We start from the raw sequence: 20,549 nt of genomic DNA, 5'->3' as shown, positions 1-20,549 counted from the left end.
CAAATATGTGTAAAAAATTAACACATCTTTTCTAAGAGTGTTGAAAATGTAAACAGGCTGGTGTAACATAAATTTGCATATAGCATATATATTTGTCCACACCCATGTTTATTAGAGTATTAAAAAACTGAAAATTGTTAAATTAAAGTAAATTTAGAAACAGATAAAAATCTGAGATTAATTTGCGATTAATTGTGAGTTAACTCATGAAATCATGCGATTAATCTAGATTAAATATTTTAATCTATTGGCAACCCTGGAATACACACATGTAAACATTTCTTAAATATATACATGCATGTGTGCATATTTATATACATAATTATTATTCACAGTTCACACACACATATGATGTAAACAAAAACTTTTAGTCTGCTATAGATTAATCGCGATTAATTGCTATGCATCCCTAGCCCCTATCCAAAGCAACACACAGTACACTTATTGAAAAGACAAACCTTGAAGTAATCTTAAGTTAAATGCTCTGCTCAGATGCACAATGGTGACTGAGTATCTTAGTGGAATTCAAACCTATAAACTAGGGCTGTGCAATATTTAAATAAATGCAATAACTTGCTAAATAATGCGATACAGTAATGCTTAAAGTTTGTAAAATAAATTTAAATAATAATAAAAAAAAATTAAAAACTAAAAATTATATAACAATATTGTGTGTGTCATATTCCAATAAATTCAGTATATCTTGTAACCCTACTATAAATATAGAAATGTTTGGGTTAAAAAAAATCTGTCAACAGCAGCTGTGATTTGCTTAATTACCGATCACATTAGTAAAAATAGGTAAATCTGTAAAAACAGTAATCAAAAAACTATGTGTGTTTACAGTAATCCACTAACAATGAAAGATTAACACTTAAAGGCGGAGTCCATGATGTTTGAAAGCCAATGTTGATATTTGAAATCACCTAAACAAACACGCCCCTACCCCAATAAAATCTGGACCTTCTGTTGATAGACCCGCCCCACACATACGCAACCCGGCATTTGATTTGATTTGATTGGCTATAAGTGTGTTTTGGTAGTCGGCCCGTCTTCTTTTCCAAACCGTTTTTCAAACATCGTGGACTCCGCCTTTAACGCTCCAATAAAAATGTGTAAATCTTTAAATCTGCCTTTTTCTTTGAGGTGGAGCACCTGTTGTAGGCAAATTAATTTCTGGTTATGTTTATCCTGCGGATGGCTTTTTCTCTATGTAAACAGTCTCTTACTGGTATCATTGCACCTATTGAGCAAACGCTTACGCCAAACCGAATATATGCGGTCATGACGGGAGTTGACAAACCGAAAGTAACCGGTTCAATTAGAGGCAAAATGTGTTTCGTGAACACTTACCACAAGCCACCCCACATCGACATCTGTAGCCGAACGAGGTAATCTGGACTTGCCATGCTCGGTGTAAACTTCGGAGTCAGACGTGTAGCCTCGGTCAAGACTGACTTCACTGTGGTGATATGAGCTTAGCTCACTGTCTGACTGAGCACCTGGAGAAAAATCATACAATAGTTTGTGTTTACACCGTGCCAGTTAACATGGTGAAAAAGATTTACTAATACAGCTAACCACTTACTTTGGACCTTTGTGTAAAAGCACATAAAGAGAGATATTCTGATATTAAAATTATATTAAATTTCTAGAGTATCCCATGAGGCAATGGCTATAAATGATCTGGTGTGATCGGTTATCCAACTTTTTGTATACTTCCTGGTGATATAAAAGATGCTGATGGTGGTTCTGAAGGTGGTACAGGACGTTTTGTAATCAGTGAATAATGCCTATTTAGCAGCAGTGTCTGCTTGCTTTGTCCTAAATTCGACAATGGGCCGGAGGATTATACTAGATAAGCCACTATGTAAATAGTCATCCGGAAATGATCTTCACGTCACGGTCTGCTGTATCTGAAGTTGCATTACAGATCCTATGGCTGAAAGCATGTGGGATGATTAACTCACCCGTGTCGTTGTCTGGGCTGCTGTTGGCAACCTGCAAAGCAGCCGGAGGTTTGACCCCAGTCCCGATGCATTCCAGAAGGGAAAAGAGCGTGTACCAGTCGTCAGTACAATGTATGTTGGCAGCGTTGGTTTTAAGTAACTCGTGTAAGCCGTAGGCGACCTCTCTACAGACTCTGGACAGAACGTGAGGCTTCATCATCAACAGCAGGCGAAGAGACAGAAGAACCTGCATATAGACAATGGGACAAATACTGTCTAAAGGTCAAAAGCAACTGCCTGATTTTGACTTTCTCTGTGTGTGTCTCGTATGTCTGTGGTCTAATTTGGTTAATTGTGAATAGTAGCACAGATGTCCCAGTTCTTAAAACCCATCTCCTATCCTGCACACACTCGGGTTCATTTCTATCCAGAGCTCTCTGGAATTAGTGCAACACACATTGAGGTGTTAGGGAAGATATTTTTAAAACTGTACAGCTACTTGGCGGCCATTTTGTAACATTATAACAGGTAGTGAGAGTTTGCATGCGCATCGTACCTGTGAGCCGATGTCCTCTCTGCGCAGCAAACGTATCGCAAGTCTGAGCAATCCCACGACAGCTCTCTCCACCAGGAAGCAGCTCTCATTAGCGTGGACACACAGCTGATATAAGTGATCCCGTACCGTCTGCCATACACACGATACCCTATCCCTGTAAACACACAGTTGTGCCTTTATATCACAGACCATCTTGCTCTTTCTCCAGTGACTCTTTAATGTTAAATTGATGTACGTGCACTACCTGTTTTCAAGAATGATACGCAAAAGCATCTCTAGACAGAAAGCAGCATCTTCTTCATCATACGTTTCCTCATCAGGGGTCACAGAGATGAGAGCCTACAATAAAAACAAAATATATTCAAACACAGGTTACTCCCTTGCTCCCAACAGGCATTTATTCCCTGTGTGCACTGTTTTTTTCTATGGCCGGCATAGCATGCATAGCACTCACGCTTCATAAATGCAGCAACATTACAAGTTTAATTTATCATTTCAAATCAAGCATTTTTTTGTTAGAAGCGCCTTGTTAAGAGCTTTTTCCTCTGTTATGCTCCTGTCAATCTTTCGCCATCTCTCACTCTCCCTCTTGACCCTGACTGAACAAGCACACGCGCGTCCACTGCTCAACATAAGTGCTGCCTATTGTCGCAAAAGTGAAATGTAAAGGCTGTGCGTTCGACCGTGGGTGTACGTTCGTGTACACTTAAAAACGGTGTACGCGAAACCCCGGGCTAAGCGTCGTTACAAGTTTCTTAAGTTGGAGTAATGAATATGTAATTGCATTTTGTGCAATAAAATAGAAGATTGGATTAATATCCGTTAAACCAAGACTCATTTATGTGGCCGAATGTAAATGGAAGAGTTTTAACAATTTTAACAGTTTTCCAATCAGAGAAGTGACCCGGTGTAAAAAGACCCTATAATGTGTGCTGGAATGTTAAAAAATGTTTACTGTTAAATAATGTGAAATAAATATTAGTAAAAAGGAATTTCTGAAAATGTGACTAATTCAATAGTGATAAAATTGGCAAAATAATAAGGAAAAAAAAAAACTTTCAGTTGTTCGGTTTTCGACCTTCGGCTGAGTGTTTCATTTATTTCCGCTTCGCCAAGAATTTTTTTGGACTTGAAGGACGTGGACCCCGTAACTTCACATTTAATTAACTAAAAGATCTAAAACATTTTCTAAAATATCTGAAAATGTGTTTGTCTGAAAAACGATGGACATATGCGTCTCAAAAACCTTTCCATTAGGCGCATTTTCAAATTGTGCAATTTGAAGGGTAATGGAAACACGTCTAATGTCACTTTTCACATAGCTATCCAATCACAGTGGAGGAGAGCGGGACAAGCACCACACCAACCAACCGTCGCCTTGTACAACGAACAGAAGTACCATGTTTAAATGCTTTGGTTGAGATAAGGCCTTTACTCTCATTCGAACCAACTATGATCTACCAGTTGTGTTAAAGGAAAGCTCAAATCTTATAATAAACTTTTTTTTCTGTGTATACACCCAGTTTTGGTCAAAAGGTCCACCTCACCTTCATGAGCTCCTGTAAAGACTCCAGCTGCAGGAACTTGCTTTCTGTGATCAGTTTCTCTGGGTCACATTGCTGAGATTGAGAAAAAAAACTTTAGAGAATGTCCTCATTTTGTTCACAGATCTCTGAATGAGTGATAAAGCAATTGTGTGATATGCACCTTTATGCAGAGGATAGCAGCTTGTTTGGCTTCTTGGTTTTCAGTGGATGGGCCTCTGTTTCCAGACTGCTCACTTAACGTTAACCAGCTCACAAAGCTCAATACGGCGGACTCACCCCTTAGAGTAACAAAAATACAAAAATCGAAAGATGAATTTCTATTATTACAAACAAACAGCCCTTTCAAACTGGTATTTTGATACTACACATTTCATAACAACATTCATGTTACAAAAGTGTGAGAATGTGTGTTTAATGTGTGTACTAAAATAAATCCCTACACTGACTGTGTAGGATAATATAAACAAACATTACAAAATATACTGGCTAACAAATCCTTAGCCGCAAGTGATGTTCAATGTCATCACTTACTGTAAAAGCATGCTTGGCTATTGCGTAACCTCAATAATTCGTCCAATATAAACATTTGTAAAATTGTGTTTTTGTAACTCAGCCTGCTTTCAATAAGCTACCTGTTTGATGGCGTTTCTTCACGCTGTAAAGAAATCTTCTCATTCGGGTCCACAAAGTCCTCAACCTTTAAATGACAAAGATTATGTCAGTAGGTGGCAGTGTTGCATGATCTATGTAGACTGGACAGCTTGACCATACCCATCAGCAGAATATGCATTCAGTTTCTCTTACGAAATTATAGTAGTATGTTAGTACTGCACGTCAACACTCAAATCTCACCTCGACCATGGACTTGGGTAACAGCTCGGCCCTGAAGAGTTGCAACATGGAGTCCATGATGTTCTTCCATCCCTCTCGTAAGATGTCACCGTGACGATGGGCCAGACTGAACACAGTTTTGGCAGCGATTTGAGCCTTCCTGTTACTGCCAAACACGGTCGGCAGGTTCTCTACAGACTAAACGCACAAACACAAAGCCCAATCAGTCCCGTATTAACATTACCGTTGTGTACTGAAGACATCTGGTTAGGGTAGCTCAGGTTTTACCTCGGAGCTGAGCGTAGTGAACTTGCAGAGTGAAATGATTAAGTTGTCAAAAACATCGCTGAAGCCGTAGTGTGCAGATATCATGGCGCATTTCCTATAAGAGAGCAGAAGATTATAATATCATCTCACAAGCATTTAAATCATAGAAAATGTGTGACTATCATTAAATACACAAATTCTGGGATGAGGTCAACATTATGGTTTAAAGGCTCCTTTTGAAACACCCAAAATGTAATTTTGATCAAATAAAAAATATGCATTACTTAAAATAAGCATTGTATATGAGCTTGGTTATCTCAGAAGTCATACATTTTTCTAAACCATGACATTATGGTGGCTTAGAAAACAGTCTAAAAATACCTTTACACAAAAATGATGTTTGTTCGTTCATTGGTAAAGGATAACTGCAGCAAGAAACTAGTTTTGGTTCCATGCACAGCCAAATATTGTTTTTTTCTAACAATGCACCAGATATTTCCTAATCTTTCAGGATCTTACCTAAACCCAGCAATGGCCTTCTGAATGATTGTGTCATCCAGACTCTTGTCAAAAACATAGGAGAGGGCGGCAATAGTGGGTCCCCAAGTCATGGTGAAGAGGTCACGATCGTAACTGCTATCTGGCACATGGAGGAAGAGCCCTTCGGGTGATGTCCCTCTGTGCAGCAGAACACTCCACACATAGTTTTCCTTTACCAGTCCCGTCTGCTCATCGGGCATCACAATCTCCTCATTCCTGCAGGACAACAAACATTTATCTCAGCTGATCCCACTGTGTATATCTTTAATAAGAGCCATGCACTATACAACACAAGCGCTATGGGTGATGATAGCGTTAATAAATACAAGAGCTCAACAATAAGGGGTTTTCCTGGTGGTCTAGTCTTTAGATTTAATCTAGTAGTTCAAAAAGACCTCATAAACAGATATATATTTAAAGGCATAGTTCACCAATGATGACAATTATAATTTTGGGGTGAACTTTCTCTTAAAGCTTGAACTAACTTGATGGCATTGTAGATGTCTTCCAGCATGTCTTGATCAAAGTCATTCCCTCCGTTCACGCCTTTCAGATTCTTCTTGAATTGCTGTACAAACAGAAAAAAACAAACAAACAGCAGGAGGAAACTGATTAAAATGCCTTCATTCCAATCAATTACTGCGACATCCTCAAACTATCGCCTTTCAAATCCAATAATTGGTCTCGGTTTATTACCGCCGGTGTCACTTAATAGGTGTTAGTGTTAAGCGGGCTGGTCTAAGGCCAAGCTCAGCTCAAATAAACACACAGACGTCTGCTGCTGAGTGATGGCGTTAGGCCACTGTTTTACTGCATACTTTCTTAATGGCAGGTAAAGCAAAGGAAACTCGAGCTCCCCTCGAGACCGAGATGAACAGAAGGAGAAATAAACAAGAGTAAACATAGGGAGGGCCCGCATTTTCCACGGCCAGGGGCAGACGCACACATGCAGGCAGACGCAGAGAAAAGACAGCTGGACAAGCCGTCTGCCAAAAGGCCGCTCGACTTTCACTCTGTCGCCATTTATCCCCTCTGTGCCGCGGCTGAATACCTGCTGATTGCCGTCCTCGCTGCTCTCTGTATTCGTTTACAACGCGGCACGGTTTGCGTGATGATGTGTTTAAATGGAGCTAATGCTAGTGTGTGGAAAACCTGGGGCGTCTGTGGAAGATAGCTAAAAGAAGATGCCGACTGTGGCTCGTTTGTATATGTAATAGTGAACCTAGCACCAAAACATGCCCAGATCATTTCACACCACAGTAAGGAAAATTAATACTATTTAGCCATTTGAAAAACTATTATACCAATTTTCTTATAGTGAATAAATATTACTATTATAGGGAGAAAATTAAGCCTTATGAGGACCAAAGGAATTAAGAGAATACTAGAATATAATTTTCAGTTTTTCTAAATGTACTATTTATAGGGGGTTTTTTACCAAATACCGACAACATTTCTGCCAAGTTTCAATAAATAAAAATCATGGGTTTTTTTTGCATTTATTTACTAAAAATTTAAATGGGAAAAGCATGGTCCAAATAACAAAAAGATAAAGCGTTTTCAGATTTTGAATACTGCAGAAAACAAGTTCAAATTCATTACTCAATAACAAAATGCTTATGTTTTTACATTTGTTTTAGGAATATTTCTGAAATATTAATTTTATGGAATAACCCTGATTTTTAATCACATCTTTAATGTGTCATAGTATCCACTCAGTCTTTTACATTGCTGTTGGGTCGCTCGTGAGGTTTGCTTTTGTTGGAATTCAACAGACACTGAACATTAGTCCAATGGTCTAAATTGGGGCGGAACAGACCGGAACCTATTTCGGGGGAGGAAAACACACCCACATATATAATAAAAAATAAAGACCTTACCACCTTGGGTGTGCATTATTTTCAAACAATTCAAAGGCTCGTCATCAATTATTCCTTAGATATCATGCTGTAACAACGCTCCTTATAAAAACATAATAAACTGTAATTTTAAAGTTTTTTACGTCACTATAAAAACTATGTATTAATAAAAAAAATTACATTATATTTAGATTTATGCCTTTGACAGACTATTTAATCCAAAGTGATTTATAGTGCATTTAAGCTACACATTAGTATATTTGTTCCCTGAAATCAAACCCATGACCGTTAAGCAGATAATGCAATGCTATACCAAATGCAACATATTAGAGTTAAATCGTCAATTAAAGGGGACAGAGAATGAAAAACGATTTTTACCTTGTCTTTGTTGAATAATGGTAGTCTACCCACATTCACGAACATACAAAAAGTGCTAGACATCCTAAACATCTCAGTCTCATAGAAATTCCTCTTTTAGAAATGTCAGCCAGAAAACGGCTGAAAAACTGATGCTTATGACATCACAGGCATCTCACTGCCCCTCTACTTTAAAATAATTGGCCACATTTTTTGAGTGCCAGCAAAGTCAGCCAATCCGTAATGAGATTGCAAGTTAAGACAGTAGGGGGAGCCAATTAGGCGCAAAACCACTTGTTTAAAATCCCCCACCTTAATAGAGCTATCTGAGAGGGGTTTTTAGGAAGCTTCTAAGGCATTACAGACCCAAACTAAATTTTTTTTGTCTACATGTCACATCACAGAACAAGGATAAATACCCCGTTCAATCATTCTATGTCACCTTTAAGAGAAAATGCTTCCCTGCCAATGACGAGTATTTCTGGCTTTCCACAATACCGTTATTATCCTCAAGTAGCGCTCTTCCACAACTTATAAAACCTGAAAGTATCGCCCTAGGGCAAACAGCTGGTATGTCCGTGTATGATCACTCTGAATCTGATCTCTATCAAAAGTCCTTCACAAAAATGAAATTATCTCAGCTTTTTGCTCAAAAATTTTTATTTTTGAAGAAACCTACCGATATTTGAGACTTGATAAAAAGAGAACCAATGAAGGTAGGATGAAACTTTTTTTTTTAAAGCAAAGCAGATGGTCTGTTTTTTCATTTGATATATAGTAGGTCTAATATTATAAGAGGAACATTTTCTGGAAGGCATTAAACTTTTGTGAAAATGCTGGCACTGGCTGGAAACTTTTTTTAAAACGCTGCCGGAGAAAGAGTTAAAATATATATTTTTTTTACAGTAATATGAATAAAACATTTTCACCAAATCGCTTTCATTTCTTTCATTTTCATTTTAGGGGAATGTTTGCAGAATGTAAAAAAATTGTCTAGCAAATTTCCTTTCATATAATATCCTATTTCTTTTAAGTGTGAAATATGACCAAGACCGTTTTTGTGAGAAGTGTAACACACATAAAACACATTATGTTTGCAAGATAACAAATAACAAAAATAGAAAGGACACATGCAAGACATGGATACATAAATTTCTGTTGTGCTGCTGACCATTGTGTATGAATCATGTACCAGCAAAACACTGATGCTATTGCAAAAATACCCAGTTTACAGTCTGCCATGATTCATTTATTTTGCTAGTGAGAGAGTCCAGTAAAGGAGGGTTACGAAGATGGTCATGTGATTTCAAAATGTGGGTGACACAATCCAAAATAAAACAGCTTGTATAAATAGTCAGCAGTCGTTTTCATTTCTCATTAAAGGATAATTCCGGTATTTAACACTTTGAGTCTCATTTCTGGTTTGTTTTGTATGAACTACAGTGACGGACACAGAAATTTTGACAATGGGTCGTGTCTTGAGTTTTTGACTCGTTTAGAAGCGTCTCTTGACTGCTTCAGAATGGAAGTCAATGACCATCCACAAACATGTCATTAAAACAACACTTAACGTTCATTTTCAAAACTGTACTACTCACTGAGTGGTTTGTGGTGTTCGTTGATGATTAAAAACAAATATATTGGCGCAATGTATGATTTCAATCCGTGTTATTTGCTATAGTGGAACTATTTTTTCAGATACCTCACAACCGCGTATATACTGACGTATAGACTAAAGCTGGTCACTGAGCCATCAAATATGGGAAAAATTTCTTCTGAGAGAAACTGAGCGAAAAAAACTACAACCACATGTAAACAGACCTTTTTCTATTTCCCGGCCGCGGAGTGATATATAAGCGAGCAATGAGTCTTCCAAGAGAAGTCGATGGAATTTTACAAAATTCCAAATAAAACACAACAGAAACTGTATTTCGCTACACAACTTGTTTTTAAATAATCAACGAACACCACGAACCACTCTGTGAGTTTTGAAAATGAACGTTAAGTGTTGTTTTAATGACATGTTTGTGGATGGTCATTGACTTCCATTCTGAAGCAGTCAAGAGACGCTTCTAAACGAGTCAAAAAGTCAAGACACGACCCATTTTCAAAATTTCAGTGTCCATCACTGTAGTTCATCCAAAACAAACCAGAAATGAGACTCAAAGTGTTAAATACCGGAATTATCCTTTAACTGCTGATCTGAAACCTTTGAAGGTTCGTTCACTTTTTGCGCAAAAACTATCCAATCATACTGCAGACACTTCAAGTCAAACCAGCATTTGTGTTTTTGTTCATACAAGATTTCCCAGCGTGACATCTTTGTTTTTTATACAGTACCTGTGCTTAAATCTTTACTCAACCGAAGCTAATAGGTCTGGCTGCATAACAGCAACCTGAATGTGTGTCAACATCTGGACCGGTGGTTTCATAATACACATAACATGTAATACACTTATCTCATAGTGTTAGGTCACAGAGGTGAAACTGATCTCTCATAGACTGCGTGCGTGTGAGACCCTAAACATGTGAGACCTTAACTTACCTCTACAGTCATAGGGATGTTCTGCTTACGAACATTATGGTTGTGCTGGTCTGTGTTTAGCATGATGACTGCGTAAGCCAGAGCGAAGCCAGCATCGTTGGTCAGGAAGGGATTACCGTTCACTTTCTGCACACAAGAGACAAGTTCACACAATCATCGGAGGCCACAAGAACACGATCATGTACGCTCATCTTTACAGATTCGCTTTAAACGACCATTTACCTCGAGAAAAATATGAAAGGGCACTGTAATTCCTCTGGGGTTTCTTCCTAGTGTAAATGTCAGAAACTGAATCTATTCCAGGTTTGATACATTGCTGCATCGGCAGGGTGCAACCCCTGTATCTACCCATGAGCTCATTTAAAGCGACTGAGAATGGAGACTAAGAAAAGAAATTACTAGGCATACTTTCCAGGTCACTCGCGAAGAGCTGCCTTTAGTTCACACGTAGTGAGCATGTTCGAAATGTCCTCGAGACGCTTTCTGCGGTGCATGGATAGAGTATGTCTCACTTCCCACCGAAGCATTTTCCTCTACCCTGATTACCTGCGTGACTAAAGACCCTGTCCTTGATCTCCAGTGAAACGCTGTTCCACTGTCCATAATTACCCGATGATGGGGCCAGTTGCTGACCAGGATTGCGGTAATGGAAGAACCGTGTCTGTGTGACAGCGGCTAGCCTACAACCTATTTCAAGGGTATATATGTCTGTTCCAGACCCGCTGTATATACACTTCCCTGCCGATACGAGGGCGCGTTTGTGTTTTTACACGGCTTGCAGCTGACTTACGTGCCAGTTGTCCGTGAAGGTTTCCAGGAGACGATGAATGACGGGTGCTTCGCCGGGAAGACGGAATGCCTCCAGATACAAGCGGAGAGCTTCGTCTATGCGCAGTCCTTGGAAGGTGAACGTGCTGTGGATTGGAGAGAGATGAGGACAGATGTCAAATAACTTTATGGTTAAATGATTAGAATAATACTTTTAATGCTAACACATGGTTCAAATTCTTAAAATTCAAGGACCTTTCAAGGACTTTGCAGGTCAAATACCCTCAAATTCAAGGACTAACTGTGGGGACACATTTCAAGTGAAAGCAAGGTTACATTGTGTTACCTTAAAGATACATTATTACAGTTCCCTTTTGAGGGAACTCTCGCTGCGTCACTGCGGTGACACTTTGGAAACGCCTCCGCACGTAAGTGCGTCTAAATGTTTTTATCAAATTCAACCAATGTTGAGGCTTAACAACAAAGACAGTGTGACGTGACAGACAGGAATTATATAGCTATCTGAAATATTGCCAAAGACGACGGGACGCAGGAAGTATGGCAAGGGAGACACAGCGTCTCGTTCCCTTCTCAGGGAACAACAGTTACATTTTTAACCAGAGAAGTTTTCATTTGTCAAACACAACTATGCAAAAAAGCATTTTGGTATGAATCAACATTCGCATAAAGAAGATATAAGCATTCAAAGCAAACAGTTAAGCACGTGTGCTTAAAAAGTCTATTTTTATGATATTATCCTACACTACACAGGGAATAATATAGATTTTTTCCAGAAAACTTCTTTTCACAAACTTTCAACGATTTCAAGGACCTGTGGAAACCCTGCTAACAGCACACTATTCTTGACTTTAAACACCTTGACATATGTGGCCAAGCTACTGTACACAATCTGCCTCCTAACAGATTTTTCTGGTTTTAACCCATGTTAGCCCAAATTGCATAATTGGAAAATGTAAACTACTAACTAGTATCAGTAATTACTTTGATCTTCTTCAAAAGTTGTTGGAGAGGTGGGATTGTAGGCCCTTACTGCAAGCACGAACCCTAACAGCCAAAATGTCAAATGCAGTCAAATAATAGACTGCATCCTTTTAATTTATTTTCAGCCTTTTGACCACTATTATTTAAAGTCATGGTGAAGTGATGATAGGATATAAATAGAAGATGGATGGGGGTAAATTTTGTGAACCAGTTTGAAGCTCGTATCACCTACATGAGTGTCGCAGCTCAATCTTCTTCTGTTTCCAGTCGGTGAATGTGACAGACCCGCAAGTGTGGAGTGACAACATTTCACAACATTTGAGAGGAGCATCCTCTACCATTATTAAGATGTTTCAAGTCGGCTAGATGGCAGGTGACCCAACCCTTAAACCCAGAAAAAAATGGCATAAAGAGTTTTACTTGACAAAACTGTCCAGCAGGTCTGTGTTTCTGCGGTCGCTTATGAACTCTCCGATCATCTTCTTGTCCAGACGGGGATTTTCTTTCAGCCACTGGGCCACCTCATTATTGTCCATTGGACTGCTGAGCAGGCCTTTCTCCTGGAGGAACTGAATGCCTTTCTTTGGAGACTGATTGAACTGCTCCGTACCGGCGATGAGAAGCTTCAACATACAAAAAAGCAAACATTTATATACATATATGGGTGATTCTCACGAAACCATTGAAACAACACGGCATTAATGATTTATATGAAGCTATAAAATGTGTAATATAGTAATATTAAAAAGCATCAGAATTAACACAATACTGTGTTCTACCTTGCACAATGTGTGAAGAATTTATAATTTGTCAATTTTATCTCATTTTCTGCTGAAATTCTCATTACCGCAATATGTCCGGCTGTGTTTGAACATGCGTTATGTTGTAATTTAATCAAATTAACTCAAAAATATTTAGAAAAAAATAAATGGATGTTTTGCTAGACTACTTTAGATGACAGAAAAAATATTTACTGAATATTCATGTATAATAATAATGAAGAAAAATTAGGAAAATGATGTGTCCATGCCTGATGTTCTCATCCTCCGCAACACTTTTTGAGAACAGTTTAAGCACACATACAGAATTTTAATAAAGTTTGATTTTGAGTGACCAAGCACATGGACCAGTTACTTCAATATGGCTACCAGGTAAGATCATTTTTTACAGTTAATTTGAAATATTGTCTTGTCAGAATGCTTACACGACATTTTGATTATCATTACCGCAACAGATGCTTATTAAATGTTAATTTAATTAATAGAAGCATAATACTTTGATTTTAAATGCATGTGCAGAATCTCCAAATTATGTTCTTTCAGGTTTGTCATGTCATTTTGAAAATATGTCAGTGTTGATGTTTTCTGACTGTTGCGGTAATGACTAATTTTTTAAATTATGTTACAAAAAGTGTTAAATGATAAGTAAACGTGTTTAAATTAATGTTCCCATTTACTCCAGACTTTGTTTTTCAATGTCTGGTGGGAAAAAAAGTAAATTTAAGCAATTTTTATATTTTCATGCTTGACATTTTTAAAACAGTTTTCGTGAGAATCACCCATATAATGTCAAGAAAAACTTTATACATAACTTATAAACATTAGAGATTTAAAAAAGCACAAGCACCTTCTTCTTGTTCTTGATCTCTAAAAGTTCCTGAGAACCTGGCAGACAGCTGGTAAAACGTTGTGGCTTTGTAGGGCTTTTCTTCTCTGCTGGATTATGACAATGAAGCATTTGGTTACTCAAATTTCTATGAGGTTCGCTGCAAGCCAATGACTCTTATTTGTTGTGTTATTTGTTTGTTGCATTTCACAGGCAAAACACCAGTCAAGTACCTGAGTCAGACTCTTCCTGGTCCTGTCTACCTAATCTCATCTTCTCTGCCATCAGATGACCACTGGTTGGAGGACCAGAGTTGGCCTCTGATACCACACTATTCTGCCCATTGGGTATGGATTTGCCAGCCTCTGTATGCAATAAGCCAAATAGTTAAACAATTATGTTGGTTAAACACAACAATTTAGCTGAAGTTCATCCTTCGACTCTGCCCACCTGTGGTTGAATCTGTGAGTGTGTTAACCGAACCGTTGGCTTCTCCTGTCGTTGATTCTGATTGGTCCTGCTGTGCATCACTGTTTAGCACTTTGGCCTGACAGTGAGCCTCTGTGCTGTCAATCACAGTCAACAGGGCTTCAAGAGACAGGAGATGGGTTGTATAGAGCTGCCCAGACACTGGGAAGGCGTTCTGCAAACACAATACATAAACATAACATAATCAGAATAATCTTTTTTATATCATGTTGTCCCTTATGACATATATGCATCTACAGTGTCTATCATACGGTCACCAAGATGCCAAAGCATGTTAGATGTGTTCAAATCGCATATCATCACTTGCATTTTACATTTTACTTTGCATCTGGTTGGGGTGGCTCACCTTGGAAAGAAGTTTGGTGAGGTCCTCAAACAGGTTGGAGCAGTAAAAATCACAGTCATAATTTATATAGAGCTCTGTAACAAAGCTGGGGATTCTCCAGAGCTGTACGACAGCCTCAAGGGCCATCTCCTTCATTTCGTAGGGCATTTTAGGGTTTTCTGAGGTAATAATGTCCATCAGCTTCTTCAGGTACATCTATGAGAGGTACAAAGAATGACTTTCTGATTCTGGGATGATGGATGAATGTATGGTGTACGTCTTACCGCAAACATCACGACGCGATTCAATCAATCACATACCTCAAGCTGAAACTTCAGATGCTCCCTCATGCTTTCGAATATAAGAAAGCAAACGCGTATGGAGGCGGTGTACAGATTCATTCTATCTATGTTTAACAACTGCAGAGGAAAACAGAAAATGTTTACTACAGTCACAAAGATAACCAGAGAACAACACCACATTTCAAACACTGTGAGCATTCACCTGTATTAGGTGCCTACAGAGCTCATCTTTGACCAGACAGAGGAGTGACTGATAGGGTGCAATGTGAGCAGCTTCTAGGGCCACGTTCAACAGCTGCAAGCCCATGTGCATCATCACATCCGAGTTATGCCGGTCATGTGGGTTAGTGAGAGAGATGAGGAACCGGAAGAGCTCTCTCAGACACGGAAGTCCGTACGGGACTAGAGCAGCACCTGGAGAAACATACATTTACAATGACTTTCCAGCCAGCATGAACAATAACTGCTTTCATATCTATTCGCAGAAGTTCTCCTACCTTCTCTCTGGGTGGACTGCATGAAGCGCACTCCTCTAGGGTTTACGTAATCCATATCATGGATGGATGCCGAATCTGACTGGTCAGCCAGCAAGTCTCGGTCTTCCAGGACTTCAGGAATGGATTCCACTGATGCCGACTGGGCATGCTCGACTCCCCTGGCCTCAGACTGATGATACAACACAACACCAACCATCACAACCACAATCTGTCATGAGAAGCAGCGGTTCTGAGGCAAGATGTAAGAAGTAACCTAGTCTGGGCCCCAGATGGCATATACTCAACTTTGTGGAGGATTTCTCAAAAAAATATGGAAAAAGCTTTTTTTTAAAATAAACTGCAATCAGATTCAAGTTCATTCAGTTCAACACAATTTTTAGCAGTAGGGTACAAGAACAAGGTATTCCAGGAAACAAAACTGTTAGGGGAGTCATTTCACGTCATTTGCGCGCTCAAGTTTGTTATTTCAAATGTAGACACAATGGGTGGATTTTTATGTCCAAACATCTTGTAAAAGTGGATGTTGCATAATAGGTGCCCTTTAAGGGGCGGTTCAAATTTCACGTCTAAAACCGCGCGGAAAACGCAACTGTCTGTTGGTTCGTTGTCACATGACCTGCGGTGTGCTTGCAGCATTCTAAAAAGTTGAAATGTTTTTAACTTGATGCGTTTTTTAACGAGTTACATTCTATTATGAGCATGCATACCGTGCGGTTTTAGACGCAAAATGTGTTTTTTTTTTCAGTCGCGTCTGCACCGCATCGAGTTAAAAACATTTAAACTTTTTAGAATGCCGCAATCACACCGCAGGTCATGAAACAAGAACCAACAGACGGATGCGTTTTCTGTGCAGTTTTAGACAACCTATTATGCAACATCCACTTTTACAAGGTGTTTGGACATAAAAATCCACACATTGTTTCTTTCTCCACTAAACGAAGGCAGTCTCATTAGACATGCTGTTTTGATTTTATTGTTAATGTGACATCACACTGATAAAGCGCCACCTATGGCCACTTACTGACAGTTCTGCGCTCACATAATTTTCGCCCTCAGCGAGTTGTACGCTCTCCACCATATCTCAATAGTGAGATACTATTGTCTCAGACTGTATTAACTCTTTCCCTCCCATTGACGAGTTATTTCGTCAATTAAGAGAAAACGTTTCCCTGCCAATGACACTTTCCTGATGAGTTTTACAGTAATCTATAATTCAGCTAGTTGAGCTCTTACCCAATTTATAAAAAACTGAAGCATCAACTAATTCAACAACATTGTAAACTCAGTGTATGTTTTGATCATCGTTCTGAATCTGATCTCTAAAAAAGGTCCTTTACAAAAATGCAATTATTTCAGCTTTTTGCTTAAAATTTTGTGTTTTTGAAGAAACCTACACATAAAGTTTTTTTTTTAATTTTGCTTGTTTATTTGTTTGAAAGCAGAGGGTCATTTATTTGATATATTGTATGTTTCTATATTAATAGAAGAAAATTTTCCTGGGAGGCATTTTGTTAAAACATTTCTTGTAAAAATCACAAAAAATTCTGGCAGGCAACTTTTTTAAAAAAGGCTGGTGGGGAATGAGTTAACAGGAATCAAATCTATTTTAACTGAACGTGCTCACATTACTTTTGGTAAGGGAGTGAAGAGCAGTAGCTCATTTGCATAAGTGGGCAGTTTTTTTACAAAATAAACTTCAGTGTGGATCAAACTAATGCCAACAGAAGAGATTTCGGGTTACCTGTGATTCTAGTCGGCCTGACTCTCCAGAAGGCGTTACAGGAGTGGTGGCCGTTGAGCTGCTCTGCTCCAGGTCTGTGAGATCTTCCTTAGAGGTGGTTTTTGAGTCAGCGTCCATGCCACTATCAGTAGGGCTGGAGATAGAGGAAGTTGCACTGTCTGGACCTGGAAGAGCGAGGGAAACTCCACTCTGCTGTTCTATGAATGGAACTCCACCTGCAGATGAAAATTGGGATGATATGAGTTGCCTGTACTTAATCCATACACGGTGTGATGTGAATAGTTAGATAACTTGTGCTCTGTTTGATATATCAATATACCCGAGAGGTTGTTGGTAAGAGTACTGGACTGGGCTGGATCCATTTGCCCTGAAGCACTGCGCACCATGTGACGAGGGGGTCGGGGTGATCGCTTTTGCTTCTTCCACTTGGACGACTCGCTCATTCCCCCGGCTCTCATCTTTAGCTTCAAAACAAACATGAATTCTTGTTCAATTCTGAGTTGACTGCATAAAGTCAGGACAGCAAGACATAAAATATGATGAAATATCAAGTTAACAAGAAAAATGCTAACACACGAACAGATTCAGAAATACAAAGTGTTAGTGCACAGAAACCCTCTTAGTTTTGTATGTATGCTAGTTGATATACATAAAAAGATCCAGCTCTAATTTACATAATCTGCTTGAGCTTCACACCGTTACCTCCGTTTTAATGTACATAAACTTTGCATTAAAGTAAGGCCAACATTCGGTTTACATACTTTTTTATTATCGCATTTATTTTACTAATACTGCTATTTTGTACGTTGTTACCCGAGCAATTCCATTGTTACGGATGTGAACACATAAGATGCCGATATTAAATACCAACATGAACATGACAGAGTTTATCCTGGACCTGGCAAAAATGTCAAAACACTGACAGATCAAAAGCATGGGGCTTGAACAAAGTGTACAGTAAGTCTAAAGTCTCTTCTTCCTTACCTGTACTCGTTTGTTTTTCCATAAGATATTGTAAGCCTCAGGAGAGAAGGGGCAGGCCCCAGGATTAGTGATCGTGTCACAAGCTTAGACGGAGACGCGTGATGTGGGAGCACATATACAAGACCACCATGCACGGGGTAAACACATGGGAGCAAATGACACGCATACCAAGACTACGTCCATGCATTTCCAATGGGGAAAACGACAGCACACACACATACTCCTCACTGTCATTAATTCATCAACACGCAGAGTCCCAATGCATCTCTAACAGGAAACAGGGGGTGGCATCTCAACACACAGGACATTACAAACAAACATACACTAATTGTAGAGACTAACTAAGAATAGGGAATGGGTTCGACGAACAGACCAGAAATAAGCAAACAGAGCATGCAAATAAGCATTCAAATAGGATTTCTGGTCTTTGAGAAATTAAAAAAAGAGAGACATTCAAAAAATACTATATTTAACAAAACTGTACTTGTATGAAAAGTGCCCGTGTGGTTTAATCTCATACGACTCATTTGCATAAAGTGGATTTTAAATATGTAAAATTGTTCATCAATCACTCTTCATGTAGGACTTTAGCAATAAACTGACATTCATTTCCTCAATATTTTTTTTCACAATACACCGTTATTACAGCTAACCTTTCAACAATACTTGCCCCTGGATGTGTGCATTATAACTGCATTACTTCAAACGCAAATTACAAAAGGAGTTCATTGTCTGTATTTATCAATGCCACAGATGTTGTTTAACAAATGTTAACTTGCACTGAATCCAAATCATTCCTCTGATAACGCAACAACATCATAGTTGCTAAGTGGTCCTCACCAACATGCATACAAACATAAAGCCATACGTATTTAAATGCACTAGCTGCTGCAACCCAATAAAAACGCTGCTTTAATGCAAGTAAATGTTCGATACCCTCTCTAAGCCCGTCTGATTGGCGTTTCTAGGCTGATCTGCATAAATAAAATCCTGTGTGTCCAGAATACAGCCTGGGATCTGTGAGTTAAAACAGGCAAATGGGCAAAGGATGAACTTGACGACAACAATCAGGTATGAGAAGACAAGAGAGGAGTGTTAATCCTTCAGAATTATTGCGGAGCCGGGGTCCAAATGTAGAACCCTTACTTATCTATCGTTAAAAAACACAGTTAACTCTGACTAGATACTATTTCAATCTCCTGATCTGATGGGTGACACACACACAGGTATTATAATCATTTACGGATATGGGGGCATCCAAGTAATACAAAGTATATGAATGAGGAATGCAGGCGGGGAAACAGGTGTAAAGGATCTGGAGAAGAGGAAGATTTGGAGATCTGGGTTGATTTCATATTTACCTTCTTCATGTTAGTTCCTACATAACTCTTGGCCTCTTCTTTGAACTGTGGTAATCTGCAGAAACACAAATATGAGTTCTTTGCACATGTTTCGTATAACATTACCATATTACAGGTGATGTGTGCATCACTATTTTTGCATCGCTAGTGATCCAGCTGGGCATGTAATGCTGGGTCAACATAATGGCATTAAAAACTTTCGAAAAGCACCACTGGATAAGCAATATGTCCGAGAGGCCACCAACTTTGTTCCCAAGGCGTGACTTTTGACCCGCCTTGCCGGTTCATTAGCCGAATTAGATGGATGATGTTTTCGGCCGCTGGCGCATTGTGCGTATGTGTGCGTTTGGTGTGGACACTGCGGCTTTTCCTTCGAGTGAGATGTTCGGGTGGGCTAGGAGCCGGCTCCTGATGTTAACTCTGCTCTGCGTTAATGGAGTGTTGTCTTGCCGGCTTGATTATGGGATGATCTGTGAGTCCAGCAGATTAACATCCCTAATGCTTTCAGCAGGCTGCTTAAGCCTCTTTCTGAGTACTCAATAAGATCCGCTGTTCATTACTCTGGCTCTCTCGACCACACACACACACACAGCACATCTATGGCTTATTACCCTTAGGCACACACAGAAATACACACACTCATTATTAAGGCCTTTCACACCCTCATTGTGAAGACGACGTGGACAAGAGGGTCTGAGCAATAAGAACGTGCACAATGGGAGCAGCACAACTCAGGTTGTGTGAGAGTTTGTGTTTGTGTGCATCACAGATTAAAAGACGCCATCAGCTGTAATTAAAAAAATGTATTAATCAAAGCTTCGCATTGGTGCACGTTTGTACAAACGGGATGTTTACGTGGTTTGGGAACCAGGTCAAAACACCATATTATTATTCAGGCGCTCATGCTGGATGCAAAAAATGAACAGTGTTCATTTTTGATTTATTATTTCATAAGACACCAAATGATGTCTTTGTTCCAGATATAGGTGTGTGCGCGTGTACATCCCCTAATCTATATGCAGAT

The 20,549-nt window shown here is 39.1% G+C and overlaps 1 protein-coding gene across 6 annotated transcripts in view; it reads right to left on the bottom strand.

The window, feature by feature from the left end:
* gbf1 (golgi brefeldin A resistant guanine nucleotide exchange factor 1) overlaps window positions 1-20,549 on the bottom strand; it is an 80,962-nt gene that overhangs the window by 8,400 nt on the left and 52,013 nt on the right. For 2 of the 6 annotated variants that reach the window (XM_065297282.2, XM_065297284.2), the window contains exons 8-32: window positions 19,526-19,580; window positions 18,165-18,200; window positions 17,500-17,644; window positions 17,181-17,395; window positions 15,440-15,608; window positions 15,145-15,356; window positions 14,961-15,059; window positions 14,662-14,856; window positions 14,277-14,469; window positions 14,060-14,191; window positions 13,848-13,936; window positions 12,642-12,844; window positions 11,242-11,365; window positions 10,452-10,577; window positions 6,176-6,258; window positions 5,670-5,906; window positions 5,172-5,265; window positions 4,905-5,081; window positions 4,685-4,749; window positions 4,213-4,330; window positions 4,053-4,124; window positions 2,750-2,844; window positions 2,506-2,659; window positions 1,971-2,196; window positions 1,354-1,502 (exon numbers count right to left, since the gene is read on the bottom strand). In XM_065297282.2, coding sequence (XP_065153354.1) covers window positions 1,354-1,502; window positions 1,971-2,196; window positions 2,506-2,659; window positions 2,750-2,844; window positions 4,053-4,124; window positions 4,213-4,330; window positions 4,685-4,749; window positions 4,905-5,081; window positions 5,172-5,265; window positions 5,670-5,906; window positions 6,176-6,258; window positions 10,452-10,577; window positions 11,242-11,365; window positions 12,642-12,844; window positions 13,848-13,936; window positions 14,060-14,191; window positions 14,277-14,469; window positions 14,662-14,856; window positions 14,961-15,059; window positions 15,145-15,356; window positions 15,440-15,608; window positions 17,181-17,395; window positions 17,500-17,644; window positions 18,165-18,200; window positions 19,526-19,580 — 3,463 coding nt within the window. Of the gene's footprint in view, window positions 1-1,353; window positions 1,503-1,970; window positions 2,197-2,505; window positions 2,660-2,749; window positions 2,845-4,052; window positions 4,125-4,212; window positions 4,331-4,684; window positions 4,750-4,904; window positions 5,082-5,171; window positions 5,266-5,669; window positions 5,907-6,175; window positions 6,259-10,451; window positions 10,578-11,241; window positions 11,366-12,641; window positions 12,845-13,847; window positions 13,937-14,059; window positions 14,192-14,276; window positions 14,470-14,661; window positions 14,857-14,960; window positions 15,060-15,144; window positions 15,357-15,439; window positions 15,609-17,180; window positions 17,396-17,499; window positions 17,645-18,164; window positions 18,201-19,100; window positions 19,182-19,525; window positions 19,581-20,549 lie in introns of all 6 variants that reach the window. The other 4 variants (XM_065297285.2, XM_065297287.2, XM_065297286.2 and 1 more) reach the window with 3 other exon arrangements.

Source organism: Paramisgurnus dabryanus, chromosome 20, assembly GCF_030506205.2.
Source record: "Paramisgurnus dabryanus chromosome 20, PD_genome_1.1, whole genome shotgun sequence".
Classification (NCBI taxonomy): Eukaryota; Metazoa; Chordata; class Actinopteri; order Cypriniformes; family Cobitidae; genus Paramisgurnus; species Paramisgurnus dabryanus.
The sequence above is the reverse complement of the archived record's forward strand: the minus strand, read 5'-3'. Positions and strand labels throughout refer to the sequence as shown.